Source organism: Solanum dulcamara, chromosome 6, assembly GCF_947179165.1.
Source record: "Solanum dulcamara chromosome 6, daSolDulc1.2, whole genome shotgun sequence".
In the NCBI taxonomy this organism is placed as follows: Eukaryota; Viridiplantae; Streptophyta; class Magnoliopsida; order Solanales; family Solanaceae; genus Solanum; species Solanum dulcamara.
In genome coordinates this window covers 16,202,846-16,218,219 of record NC_077242.1, presented here as the reverse complement: position 1 = coordinate 16,218,219, position 15,374 = coordinate 16,202,846, and the positions used below count along the sequence as shown (strand labels likewise).

At 33.2% G+C, this 15,374-nt stretch overlaps 2 protein-coding genes across 2 annotated transcripts; one reads left to right on the top strand and one right to left on the bottom strand.

Annotated features, from left to right (window-relative positions):
- The first annotated feature begins 1,275 nt into the window (after positions 1-1,275).
- On the top strand, positions 1,276-5,594 carry LOC129892352 (cellulose synthase-like protein G2). Its single transcript, XM_055967928.1, has 8 exons — positions 1,276-1,952; positions 2,047-2,142; positions 2,514-2,648; positions 2,727-2,939; positions 3,031-3,130; positions 3,615-3,787; positions 4,555-4,905; positions 5,032-5,594. Exons 1-8 carry the CDS (start codon positions 1,347-1,349, stop codon positions 5,500-5,502), a joined length of 2,145 nt encoding a protein of 714 aa, XP_055823903.1. The 5' UTR covers positions 1,276-1,346; the 3' UTR covers positions 5,503-5,594.
- A 1,625-nt stretch (positions 5,595-7,219) lies between these two features.
- Positions 7,220-8,860, bottom strand: LOC129892366 (solanidine UDP-glucose glucosyltransferase 1-like). Its single transcript, XM_055967935.1, has one exon. It carries the CDS (start codon positions 8,838-8,840, stop codon positions 7,326-7,328), a length of 1,515 nt encoding a protein of 504 aa, XP_055823910.1. The 5' UTR covers positions 8,841-8,860; the 3' UTR covers positions 7,220-7,325.
- Positions 8,861-15,374: the final 6,514 nt, after the last annotated feature.

The following is a 15,374-nucleotide window of genomic DNA, read 5'->3' as shown; positions in this document are numbered from 1 at the left end:
AATAAAATTTAACATTAAATTATTTTAATTATAATAAAATGACATTCTTTTGGATGTGTTAAAATGAAAATAAGTGTCACGTACAATAAAATATAAACTCATGTGGAGTTTTAATCTATTTCATCAATGGAAATTACTCTGTTTTCTCTGAAATGAAGTTATGGCCTTTTGGTAAGAGAATGGTTCCAATAAAGATGAGTAACAAGACAAGACATTCAAGACCAAAACAAAAATAATTTAAAACATTTGCACTCATATGAGCCTTGCAATAGCATTGAAAAATTGTCTGACACATCCGCAGTGATAAGGATTAAGATATTTTGTTAGATGGGTTGGAATGTACATTCATTTACTAGAGGGTTCAAACAGGTGAGTTTGTAAAAGTTCTTGCCAAATTTTGTCATATTTATTTTTTAGTAGTCACACCTTGTCATTTTTGCTTAAAACATATTCTCATGTCTCAATGTGCCATATTACCAATTTCGAAAATCAAATAGTCTCAGTTTGACGATAAATTAGAGCATAAAATATTTAAGTTTTTTGAATTAAAAATATATATATTTAAAAATTATATAAAAATAATTATAATTCATAATAATTGATAATTCAAAATATTTTTAAAAAATATATGAAAAAACTATGAGCAAAGATAAATTTGTTTGAGTAAAATTCAAAAAGTACAATATAAATTAAGATACATAAAGTAATAGACTTAGGGATCGCTTGGTTGTTGGTTATAAAGTTATGCAAGTACTAGTGATGTAAGGATTAGTTATGAGTGAATTTATGCGAGAATTAGTTATTCATATAGCTATAAGTGTATTTGTTATTCCACATTTTTTCGAACATAAAATAATACATGAATTTTCTCATATTAGTTATACCCTTTTTTAAATTATCAATTGAATATCGAATTAATTTTACACATAAATAACTTATATTCTATCTACCTGCCAAACATCATATAATTTATAAGAAAATCAATACATTAATAACTAATTTTTGGTTTAAACGCATACTCCTTCTATTTAAAAAAGAATCACCCTTTTCTTTTTATAAAACTTAAATTTTAATTTTTTACATAATATATTTAAAACCACAAAATTAAAAATATTTTAATATATTTAATATAATTTTAATTTAGAATCACGAGATAAATTTTTTTTAAAAAATTAATTCATCTTTTTTTAAACGGAGGGAGTATTTACTTAGCGGACATATAAGTGATTGCGAACGTTAAGTCCAATCAATAAATTTTGGAATATTTTAAGTCCAAACAAAAAAATTGAAGCCATATATAGGTGTTGAAAGAGTAGGAGAAGAGGAGAGGGAGAGGAGAAAGCACCATGAAAAATACCATGGAGCTCAACAGAAGTACTGTCCCGCAACCTATCACCACCATTTACCGACTCCACATGTTTCTCCACTCTCTAATTATGCTTTCATTAGTATACTACCGTGTATCTAATTTGTTTAAATTCGAAAACATCCTTAGTGCACAAGCACTTGCTTGGGTACTCATCTGCTTAGGCGAAATTAGTTTCATTGTCAAGTGGTTCTTTGGACAAGGGACTCGTTGGCGCCCTGTTGAAAGGGAAGTGTTTCCTGAAAACATCACTTGCAAAGACTCGGAGCTACCCCCAATTGACGTCATGGTATTCACTGCTAATCCTAAGAAAGAGCCAATTGTGGATGTCATGAACACTGTGATATCTGCAATGGCTCTTGATTACCCGACGGATAAATTGGCTGTGTATCTGGCTGATGATGGAGGATGTCCCTTGACGTTGTACGCCATGGAGGAAGCATGTTCTTTTGCCAAGATGTGGCTACCTTTCTGTAGGAAGTATGGAGTTAAAACAAGGTGCCCTAAAGCCTTTTTTTCTCCGTTAGGAGAAGATGACCGTGTTCTTAAGAACGATGACTTTGTTGCTGAAATGGAAGAAATTAAAGTATGGAAACACAAAAGCGAAATTTATCTATGCACTTTGTAGTAGTAGTTCTTTTGCTGATTTATTAACTATAATTTTTTTTAAAATTTTGCAGTCAAAATATGAAGAGTTCCAACAGAATGTGGACCGTGCTGGTGAATCCGGAAAAATCAAAGGTGACGTAGTGCCTGATAGAGCCTCGTTTATTAAGGTATTCTGAACAATCAATGAGGATGCATCTTCTTTTTTTTTTTTTTAAACATATTACATTTTCCCGGGTCAAGTTAAGACGTTTTTGTTAAACTTGATTTGAGGATATTTCAAAAATAGCCTTATAAGATAGCAGATAAGATCTGTGAACACTTTCTCCTCTCCAGATCTCTAATTTTGGATTCTGTATGATACTGTTGTTGTAGAGTCGAGTTGACACTTGCAAAATATAAGAAACCAGATTAGGTAATTGAACGTCTCGAAGGAGCTATAATAATTGGTTATGCCAAATAATAAAGAATTATTTCTACTTGGGAGTTTTTTTTTTTTGGTCTTCATTGTGATGAAAGATTTTGGCCGGTGTCGGTGCAGGTAATAAATGAGAGGAAAACGGAGTACGAGAAGAGTGCCGACGATTTAACGAAAATGCCATTGCTAGTATACGCATCCCGTGAAAGAAGAACCCACCGTCGTCATCACTTCAAGGGTGGATCTGCAAATGCTCTTGTATGAACTAATTAATTATTTTAATTTAATTAAATTCCTCTGTCTCCTCAATTTTCTAACCTCATTTAATTTATGCAGCTTCGAGTTTCTGGGATAATGAGTAATGCACCTTATTTACTGGTTTTGGATTGTGATTTCTTTTGTCATGATCCAATATCAGCTCGAAAAGCAATGTGTTTCCACCTTGATCCAAAGCTATCATCTGACTTAGCTTATGTCCAGTTCCCTCAAGTGTTTTACAATGTCAGCAAGTCCGATATTTATGATGTCAAAATTAGACAGGCTTACAAGGTTTCTTAAAATTTCTTTCCTAGTTAATTTAAATTTAGCAGAGAAATAATTTTAACTTAAGGTTGATTATGGTAATTTACTTATTTTTTAGACAATATGGCACGGTATGGATGGTATCCAAGGCCCAGTGTTGTCGGGAACAGGTTATTTTCTCAAGAGGAAGGCGTTATACACGAGTCCAGGCATAAAGGGTTCGTATTTTGTCCAACCTAATTTTAAATTCACTAATCTCTCTTATATCTTTTTTACTCGTTCAATATGGATAAATTATTTGTTGATTTTTTAAATTAAATTAATAAAAATAGATATTTTTTTTAGTTTCGTGAACAAATAAAAAGTAGAGTTTTGCTCTGCTTTTTTTCATTTTATTTGATTTTTATACTAAAAATAGATTTAACTTTTTACTTGTCCATACTAGCAAATCTACGAAAAATTATCATTTCTTCCAATTTTACCCTTATAATTTAATAACAACACAAAATATCAGTTATCAAATTTAGATTTTCAAAACATAAGTAATAAGTTTATTTTAGTAAAATTAACTTTGTAATAAATACTTTCTTAAAAAGAGTGTCAAAGTATAAATAGAAGTTTTGGTTCATTATTTGTTGAAAATTAATAATTAAATAATCTAATCTTTATTATTTTCGTTTGGGTGGTGGACTTTTGTCACAGATGAGTATCTTAGTTCACCGGAGAAGCATTTCGGAACCAGTAGAAAGTTCATTGCTTCACTAGAGGAAAATAATTATGTTAAGCAAGAGAAAGTCATATCAGAAGATATCATAGAGGAAGCTAAGAACCTGGCTACTTGTGCATACGAGGATGGCACGCATTGGGGTCAAGAGGCAAGTTATATATTTTCGCCTTTTATTTTTATATGAAGATGATAATATTTGATTGGACACTAAATAATTTTAAGGGAAGAGAAAATTTTGTACATAACAAAAGTAGTCTTAAAAGTTCCGACCTCAAGCATGTTACTCATTTTGTTTATTTTTTGTGACCCTATTTGACATAACATGATGGTAAGGAGTTCAAGAAAAAAAAAATTGTTGCTATAAATTATTTTTAAATATGAATAAAAAAATTATTTTTATGAATTTTTTTAAAAAAATATAGTATCATATAAAATAAGACAAGAAAAATTATTTTTCTAGCATTCAATACGGATAAAAAGAGAAGTATAATCTTGAAAACCTGACAGTAAAGAAAAAAGTAAAAAATAACTGTTACAAGAAAATTAAATTAAGAGAAACAAACATAATATTATACTCAGAACTCCCTCGTCCATGGCATTTAGTTGTTCTTAATTTGGCTTACTTTTTAAAAAGTAATAAATTAAATATAATTTGATTATATTACTCTTGATTATTATAGGTCATCTCAGGAAATTAATTGAAAAAAATTACTTAGTAATTAATAATAAGTGTCAATTTATGTTTGACTAATAAATCTAAAATACTTTTAAACAGTAAACAGTAATTAGTGCTTGACCAAACATTCAACTCTTAACCAACAAACAAAAAATCCATTGTGATTTTGAAAATCATGTGTTTTTTCATCCGGATCTACTTGGATTTAAAGATTTATAACTCTGAATGGCATTACGCAGATCGGTTATTCGTATGATTGTCATTTGGAGAGCACTTTTACTGGTTATCTTTTGCACTGCAAAGGGTGGAGATCGACCTATCTGTATCCAGACAGGCCATCTTTCTTGGGTTGTGCCCCAGTTGATATGCAAGGTTTCTCCTCACAGCTCATAAAATGGGTTGCTGCACTTACACAAGCTGGTCTATCACATCTCAATCCCATCACTTATGGCTTCAATAGCAGGATGAAAACTCTTCAATGCATGTGCTATGCCTATTTGATGTATTTCTCTCTTTATTCTTGGGGAATGGTTCTACATGCTAGTGTTCCTTCTGTTGGCCTTTTGTTTGGCTTCCAAGTCTACCCCGAGGTAAATCCAAACAATTTCTTTTTGTACTATTCTTTGATTTGGTGCACTGTGATTTTCTCATTGGAAAATTTAAACATCATGTAGCTACTTGGAAAACTAATTTACAACTATTGTTTGTTATTTTAGGTGTATGATCCATGGTTTGCAGTGTATGTGATCGCTTTCATATCGACAATTTTGGAGAATATGTCGGAGTCAATTCCAGAAGGGGGATCGGTTAAAACGTGGTGGATGGAATACAGGGCACTGATGATGATGGGAGTTAGTGCAATATGGTTAGGAGGAGTGAAAGCTATAATAGATAAGATTATCGGAACGCAAGGAGAGAAATTGTATTTGTCGGACAAAGCAATTGACAAGGAAAAGCTCAAGAAATACGAGAAGGGGAAATTCGATTTCCAAGGGATAGGGATACTTGCTGTACCATTGATAACATTTTCCGTGTTGAACCTGGTAGGCTTCTTGGTTGGAGCTAATCAAGTATTTATTACAATGAAGTTTGCTGACGTGCTTGGCCAACTCCTCGTATCATCCTTCTTCGTCTTTGTGGTGGTTACTGTTGTCATTGATGTCGTATCTTTCTTAAAGGATTCTTAAACATTATGTAACTCTGGTATTTAGACAGATGAACTATGTCTATCTCTCGTGAATAATAAGGGTTTTTGATCGAATTATTCGATGACAGAAAATTGCTTCCTTTTTGTCCTTTTCCATGCCTTCCTTTTGAATTTTGATATTGGAACGCATCTCATCGATGATTGGAATGAAAAACAAGAAAGAATCAAAGTAACTCTGGTGTAACGATTTTTAAAATTTACAACGTTTAAGTTCAATTTAGTGCAAAGTTATCATAGGCATTTTAATTGTTTTCTTTTCTAATTCTAGGTAAGTTAATTTACAACATCATCATGTGCGTTGAAAAGTAAAATTGTTAACACCAAATTGATTGTAGAGGTAGACAGGATTTTGGGTTCCTTCTTTGGAAAAATAATTTCTATATCTCAAAAGTAAAATATAACATATTCTTTATTTTTCACCAACCATGATTGGCAAACATCAGACACAACACACTTACACCACCTTTTCCTATTTTATTTTTGTACGACAGATTTTTTTGAATCTATAGTAATTGAAGCGCAATAATTTTAAAAAGTGTTGTTTAATTTTGAATATAATAGTTGAGTTTAATTGAATCGACTTTCATTTTAGCGTTTTGTTAGTTGAATTTTAAATTAATGTACCATGAAGAAAATGAAATTGAAGATTGATAAATTTAAGGGATGTGCATATACCTTCAGCTTTGTTCCTTCCCCTAAACCACACCCCCTTTTCTTGCCTAGCATCTTCACAGAAAGAACAAAAATTGAAATATAAAAATAGAGTAAATTGTATACATATCAATAAGTTGGGTATAGACAAGAGAGAGTTGTTCGGATCGTAAACACTCCATACTTTCAATCTGAAGGTTGTGAGTTCGAGTTACCGAAAAAAGGATAAAAAATCTTAAAGGAGAGATTAAAAAAAAAAAAGTTTGTGCACATATTAAGTTATAATATGAAGAGTGATAAACTCATATAATACGCGACAGGGCAAAAAGTAAATAATGACAATATAATAGAGATACATGTGTGCAATGACTCTACTTTTGAGGAGGCCGTAGGATCTACTAAACTTTAGTTGGTGGGAATGGTGGTGGTCAGTTATCAAAGCCAAGGGGGATAATAGAGTATGGTGAGTGCACATTTAAACTCAAATAATTCAAATTTTAGAAGTTATGAACTGAGCTTAATTAAAGAGATGAACTGAAAAGTGTAGAAAAGGCAAGTAAGAGATACAAAACCCTTACTTGGTCAAGAATATGTAAGGTGTCAATCGTTTGTTGATAAGATTGAGACAATTTTCAATAATTCATTGGTCAAGAATATGTAAGGTGTCAATCGTTTGTTGATAAATGAGACAATCGTTTGTTGATAAATGAGACAATCGTTTGTTGATAAATGAGACAATTTTCAATAATTCAAGGTCAACCTTGACCTTTTCTTTCCGTGTACTATTTCGAATAGTTTTAAGTTATTTTTTAAACTTTTCTGTTATTTAATTTATGTTAATAAATCTCGAAGAAATAGATAAATAATCTGGTTCATCACTTAAGGGAAAATCTGCCATAACTCAATTCGTGTTATTTAGGAGTGCTAAAATATCAGAGCTCAAGGGATCAATGACTAGTAAGTGTAGTGTATTTTGGATTGCTTGATGCTCAAACGAAGAACAAGTATTTTGAAGTTTTCGTGATTCTCTAATGATAAATGCTAAATTAAAGAAAATTAAAAACATACACATTGTTAACATAATACTACTACATTCATGTTGGCCAGCAACATTTGCCAAATTTATTTCAAGTGATAAATAAAAGATAAATTTCAAGAGGAGTTCTTGGAAGCACATCGCTTGATCTCCTCAATCAACCCGATGAGCTGTGAATGAGAGGAACCTCCTTCTTCAGTGGCAATCTTCAGTTTCTTTGCCATTAACTTAGCATTTTCTCGAATTTTCCTACTTTCCTCTGAATTATTCATCAGACGCTTGACGGCTAACTCTATCTTCTCTCCCGAAATCGGCGGACACGACAATATGAACCCTGAGTTCCACACGTCTGCTCCAATTCCAATAGCAAGGTCAAGCTTCTCCAAAAGCTTGTCGCTGTAAAAGTTATCCGAGAACAGAGGCCATGTGATCAATGGAACACCTACTGCTAGAGATTCAAGTATAGAGTTCCAACCACAATGAGTTAAGAATCCACCAATTGCTCGATGTTTCAGGATTAATTGTTGTGGCGCCCAACCTTGGATGATAAAGATCTTTTTATTATTTTCCCCAATAATTTCTTTGAAATCATTGGGGCACCAGTCAGAACAATGCTTCTCGTCTTCTTGATTTTTGTCTTGCTCCCTAAAAACCCAAATGGTGTGGCAGTTAGCAGCTTTCAATCCGATTGCCATTTCCTTAAGCTGATCATCGGAAAATCTTATCATGCTCCCAAAGCAAACAAAGAGCACAGAGTTAGGTGCTTGATCTTCAAGCCAATTGAAACAATCACCGTAGCCTTTCCAAGCGTCAGAACAAATATTGGTGTTGGAAATTTCTTTTGAACTAATTTCTGATTCATGTTTGTTGATAAACAGAGCGAGGGGACCTATGTGCCAGCCTTTGACTCCTCTAGCTTTTTCGTAGATTTCGGCAAAACCAGGTTCCAGCTCAGAGCAAGTGTTATGAATAATGCCATGGCTACGAATCTCAGCTTCTAAGACTTCATCTACTGTCTTTCTGTATTCAGTTTCCTCTTTAAGGAAATCTTCAATCTCCGAGCTTTTCATTTTGATCTCGAGGGGCAAACCAGGGATCAAGAAACTCTCTGAATCGGCCACATTCCTGTAAGGTGTATATTCCTTTATAAAAGTCCAAGCACATTGATGGATGAAAGTAGCAGGTTGAAAAGCGAATCTCGGAATTTTCAGCTCTTCCGCCAAATCGACAGACCAAGGGAAGAACATGTCGGAAACAATGCAATTTGGATTGAGCTCCCGAATTAGTTTCTCCATGGGCTTTTGGAGAAGCAAAAACCCATAGTGAACTTTTCCAACTATTTCCATAGAAGGGCTTGCGATGAAGCTTTCAATTCCCACAGGTAAGCCCACTTTTTCTGACGGAAATTGAAGTGTCCGGACGGTGATGTCGCTGCCGGACAAGAGACGGTCTCTATCGACGGAGGATTGAAAAAGGAGAGCATTATATGGAGTGGTAATGATGGTGACCTTGAGGCCATGGAGGGCGAAGAGTCTAGCAATATGTACCAATGGAGTTATATGGCTATTCATGGTGTACGGAATGAACACAACATGCTGCATTTCAGTTTGTTCCTTCACTTCCATTGCCATCGTCAACTCAATTTGCTTAATTTCTAATTCGTCTTTCCTTCAGTTACATCGGCCCTATGAATATATAGTAAAAATTAATTGTTTAAAGTCATCCACCGCCTTTAATTAATTATTTAAGTCATCCACTTAAAGTTATTCGCATATTTCTCTTAGACACCTATGTATACCTATTGAAGACCTATCTTGTTCAAAGGGTGTACTTAATAAACAAAAAATGTTGATGTGGCAAAGAAAGTGTTCTTCACTTTCATTTAGGGCGTGAAAATGTCTAGAATAATGTTTATTTTTATTTTTATTGATAAAAATAATTCTAGTTGAAGTGTCTAAATGAAATATGTGGACAACTTTAAGGGGCTGTACATGACTTAAGCCAAATTAATTAAACGAGTATATTTAATAAACTAGTTTATCTACACGTGCATTGCACATGTTTGTCGAGTAAACATGATATATTTAAGATCCATTAATGACTGCATTAAAAAGAGACTTTTATTTTAGAGTATTGTTTTCTATTTAGATCACCATTATTATTTATAATTTTACATAATCCATTAAGAGCCTATTGTTGAGACTCAATTTTGGCACTCCACAAACGTATATTAGTTATTGAGCTTTTTCAATTTTAAAAAATTTGAAGTAATTATTTTTTATAAAATACCAAAATATTTTCAAGTGTATTTTTAATTTTTTTTATCATTCTTATAATTTTTAATGATATATATATATAATTATTAATTTCTATAAATATTAAAAAATGATAAAAAAAAATTATTTTATTGTTTCATAAATTAGTAGCTTATATTTTGAATTAATTAATTTATAACTAAGTTAATTAATTCATTTTGTTAGAATTAAGAAAATTATTAATTAATTATTGTCGATTCGTCTTATCTAATTTTTAGCTGAATTCACAATTAAATCAGTTTGGGTATTTTGTTAAACTTAATTGGCTAAGTTATCAATTTTCGTGTAGCCATTTTCCTTACAAATCCAATCATTTTTTCACTCCGTACTTAACCAATTTTCAAGTCATTTTTTAGCCCAAACTTGAGCTCAAAGTCATCCCAACCCAATGTTGTCATCTCACTCTCTACAAATTCAATAACAACAACATACACCACTACAACATACTAACACCTATATACTTAAAACTTACATATATATATATATATATATATATATATATTATACTTATACAATATTAATCCACCCCTTTCTTTTTTTCCCTATTTCACCTCCCAATCTCACCTAAACCCTCTTTTTAAAAAATTTCAAACATTATCATTCTTTTTCCTTTTTTCTTTTTCCTTTTTCACCCCACCAAACTCATCATTATTCAAAAACCATCATTACTCCTACCAACCTTACTCTTTTTTAAAATTCCCTCATCTTCTTCATAAGAAAAGAAGAACAACATCAAAGGAAGAAGAATTAATCAACATTCACTAATTTTCATCGAGAACACACAAAAAAACATTCAAGAACTCAAAAAACAAAAAAGCAAGAACAAAAATACTACAGAAACAAAAAAAATAGAGAATAAAAATAGGAGATGGATTTTACACAAAAAATTAATAAGAATAGAGAAGCAACATTTTTTTTTAAAATAAAATAAAATTCCTATAGCAAAAAGATTTTGAGTCCATTTATTTTTAAATTCAAACTTTCATCGGAACTCCATTTGTGGTGGTGAAGAAGCTTTAAATTCGTCGTCTCAATCGCTGCTTGGAAAGAGAGTCCGAGTCCAATATGGATTTTCTCCATTATTTGCATTTCGACGTTGAGCCACAGAGACCCAAATACCCTTTTTTCGAGTCATCCTTTTCAAAAAATAAACATGCAAAGGGAAGATGATTTACAGGTTGCTGGAGCTGAAAATAGACTGTAAATGGTGTATATACAGTCCGATATAAATGAAAATAGTGTTGTATACACTGATATACAGTGTATATACATCCGCGATATACAGTGGAATTGGGCCTAAGGCCCCAAAATGCAGGTGACCCAATAACTTAGTCCAAGCGTACAGAAACTAAGTGTTGTGCCAAATTTTTATACTTTATTCATTTATATTTAATTTGAGTTGTAATAATTTATTTATTTATTTACGTTTATTTATACTTGCGTAGAAATTGATTTAATTTGGTTTAACTTAATTGAACTCCCCTAAAAGAGAAACCATTTTTTTTGTTAATTTATTCTTTAAAATGATTTCATTTAAGTATTTTTTTTACTTAGACATTTCAACAAATATAATTTTCTTCTAAATTATCTTAAAGGTTTTAAGTTGATGTTCTTTCAAATCAACTGAGTTTAAAGTGTCTTTCTCTAAATTAATTTTTTCCTAAATAGCTCAAGTGCTTTTCCTTATTTAATCAAAGTCTCAATCGCCTTTAATTTAGTTAAAATACATTAGATCTACTACTTCTCTTTAAACATATTTAAAATTCATTTACTTAGTCATTTAATAGAGTATATTTTCTTGATAAATTATCTCAAGTATTTCAAGTTGATTTATTGCTCATATAAATATATTTATCTTTACTACTTATAAATAATATTTTCAAAGTTAGTCAAATAATTTTTAAATTGTTGGATAACCGCATGTTAGCGGTCATTTTGAGTGCTAACACCTTCTCAAAGTGGAAATTTGAACTCTTACCCATTTTCTCTAATTTTTAAGATTTAAATCTATTAAGGCCTTTTAAATTAAGTTTTCTTAATTTTTTTAAAAAATTAAGTGGCGAATCTTCTTTTCTTAAAATTGATTTTTTCTCTAAAAGTTTAAATTAATTTTAAACTATCTTTTCCCGATATAACAGAAATGACGACTCCGTTGGGGACTTAATTAAGTTTTAACCATTAGATTTGATTGTTTATTTGACTAACTGCTTGGGTTTGTAATAATTAGTAATTCTTATTTTCCTTAATTGCGAAATTATGTGTTTAATTTATATATTAAACTCTCATTAATATTTCATGACATCTTTCAATTGAATATAAAGTATATTAAAGAACAGTTTTGCGGAATAGCAATACATGACCTTTTTTCGGAACGATCGACAATTTATTGATACGCCATGCGTCTAATGGTTGTCGTAAGTTTCAGCCTGAGTTGTTCGCTTGGGGTACTAGTCTTGCAAAAGCCACTCTTAGTCAACCTAGCATAGAGCAAACCCCAAACCCTGATTTAGTGCATTGACCTAAGACGACCTAATACCTAAGGAGTATTGGCCAATTAGAAGCCCACCTTGTGTCTATTTAACCCATTGATCAATAAAAGACAATCATGTTTATGTGTTTAATTGAAGGATGCATATGTCATTTTAAGCAAATCAGTTATCCAACGGGGTCAGGGTAACTTATTTTCTTTCTTGTAGGATGGACCCAATAGGCGAACTCTTGAGAACCCGGATGGTGACTTTACCTCATCCTTACCTCCGAATGTGGTGGAAATTTCTGAACAACGAAGACAAGAAAAAGGTTCAAAGTCACATAGGTCATATCCTGTCAATTATGGAAATTGAGGTTTGGCCTGATTTAGTTAGAACAATGGTGAAATTCTGGGACAGTGATAACATGGTGTTTAGATTCGGGAAAGTAGAAATGGCCCCAACTATCGAGGAAGTCCTTGCTAGTTACGAGAGTACATGCATGTGTAACAAACGGAAGCGTAAGCCTGATAGTGACCTCCTTATTCCCAAAATATGGGATTTTGACAAGATCAAGGAAGAACTTTCACTTGTCAAAGCTAAATGGATGGATAGGCTTCCCGGACCGAACATTCCACTTCAAAAACTTTACTCTCAATTTGGACGAGCAAGAGCTTTCAAAAAGTATCAAGACGAATTTGTCTCAAAGGAAAAATCGAAGGAAACACGTCCCCTTGCGTTTGCAATATGCCTACTTGGGACAATGGTATTTCCCAAGGCCCAAACTATACTATCCATCCAAGTGTAGTAATGGTCACTCATGCCATCTTCAATGGGGTAAACTATGAATCCGTAATCAAATACTATACTTTAGCGCTTATGATTCTTGCGGACATTTATCAAGCTTTAGATAAGTGTAAAAATGGTGGATGATTCTTTTAGGGATGTAATCTGATACTTCAATGGTGGATGATGAGACACCTACTCAAAGCTTATGACCCAGAATATACAGATCCTTTGAGACGAACAGACAAACTTGAAGGTCACGGTTGATGGTTATATTGTATTCAGTTTCACAGAACTGGAGGTCAAAAATTCTGATATCCAAGGCTTCAGGGATTAAGAGAAGAAAATATGCAATAGTTAATCGAGAGTATGGTGTTACCAGAGAAAATAACGACTCGAGGGAAAACGTTCCCTTACTTGATGTTAACCGGATTAAGGGGAACCCGACCGTATGCCCCCGATCGAGTCCTTAGACAATTAGGAGGAAAACAAGAACTTCCACAAACCACAAACATGAGAAAGTTTACAACGGACCACAAAAGTGGCCAAGTCTATTTCTCTAAACAGATACTTAGAACATGGAAAACTCAAAGGGTGTTGGATAAGTCATTTCCAAATAGATTTCAACCTGAGTGTTCTGCAGAGTACAAAGAATGGGTAAAGAAGAACCTTATCGGAATTATCGAACCAAGGCCGAATGTCCCGCATCATGTTGTAGATGTTGGTGCTAAACATCAAATTCAACTCCATCAGCTCCAAGAGAAGTATGAGAAGAATGAGTTGGATCATCAACCACGACATTCAGAAGATGCCAAAGTCATAGCCCAGCTGAAGAAAGAGCTGCGAAGAGAGAGACAGTGCATGTCTGAGTTAGATGATAGCATGGAGCAACAGATCCAGTCCGTAGAAAGGTTCAGGAATCAAGAAAGAGCTTAGTTAGCAAGAGATCATCTGTGGGTAAACAGATGTCCCATATGGGAAGAAGTCAACATCGTCAAGAGAACCAAACTTAGTGAAGGATCAAAAGAAGCTTAAAGTTCATTATCATCCCTGCATGGGATTGCTTTTATTTGTACTTTGTTTTGTTATTTCCATTTTGAGCTTATGTACCCATTTTGAGGTTTGTTAAACATTTTGAATGTTTTAAAAGTATTTTGGGGATAATGAATTGGCTTAAAAAATATATATATCCTTCAATTCGCTAGGCCTACCCTTGGCACAAAAGGGTGACACATCTATTTAGAATGCGCAATAACTATTTATGTGTCTTATGTGTTTACTTGTCTCATTATATATGATATTTTGCATTACATGAACGAAGACTAACATAATTGTTTTTGAGTTGTTTATCTTTTATCAAGTAATTAAAATTGATCTGTGTTGAATTCAAACTGGCCGACCATCATTACTTCACGAGATCTAAACCAATCATACCACCCTTCCCTGACCAATCTTCAGAAAAAAGCAAAGGCAAAAAATTGGTACTCCTGAGGAAACAAGAATAGTAGACGTTACCATCAGAAGTTTTGAACCTATCGATTAGAGTGAATTGATCGCTCAATTGATACAACGGAGTGCAGATATGTAGGAAGAGCTACAACAGACTAAGGATCTAGCCAAATTTTCTATTGCACCGAATGCACCTCCTCTCGATACCAAAAGACCTCCACCTCTTTTTCCATGGCTCAAATCCCCATTACCCAACTACTTCCCTACCCATACCATAGGACCCATCACTTCCAACACTCACACCATTGATTTAACCATGTCCAATGCTCCCTAGTCACTCTCAAATACCCAACATTAGTCACTCCCAAAACTTTACACCAATTTACCAAATACCACCATCAGTTTCCCACAACCCATATATTTTGCCTAGCCAACCTACGCACCCTGCGGTAACATTTCAAAATCCACCGGCTTATGCAATCCCTGAAACATATCCTAGCCTTCCCATGCAACCAGAACTAGATTATTATGAAGAAATAGAGAGAGAGAGTGGAGGTCTAAAGAAGAAAAACACAAGCAAGAAATGAGCGCTATGGAAGATATCATCTCCCAAGAAGTAAAGAGTGTTCAATCTTCGAAGAAAATCACAGGACTTAAGTATGAGGACCTTTGCATGCACCCTGATTTGGAGATACCCGAAGGTTACAAAATTCTAAAGTTTGATACCTTCAACGGCGTTGGGAATCCTATGGCCCACCTTCGAGCTTATTGTGACAAGTTTGTAGGTATTGGGAAATATGATGCATTGGTCATGAGGTTGTTCAGCAAGAGCCTAAGTGGAGAAGCATTAGAATGGTTCACTTCTTAAGAACTGCGTCAGTGGTCAATATGGGGGGCTTTGACCAAAGATTTCTTGGAAAGATTCCAATTTAATATCAAATTTGTCCCTGATAGATATTATTTAGAAAAGATAAAGCAAAAAACTACGAAGAATTATCGTGAGTATGCATACCATTGGAGGAAAGAAGCTGCCAAAGTACAACCTGTGATGTCGAAAAGTAAAATAACCACTATTTTCATTCGGGCTTAGGAGACTGAGTATTGTGAAAGGATGTTTCCCATGATGGGACAGAAGTTCTCAAAATTG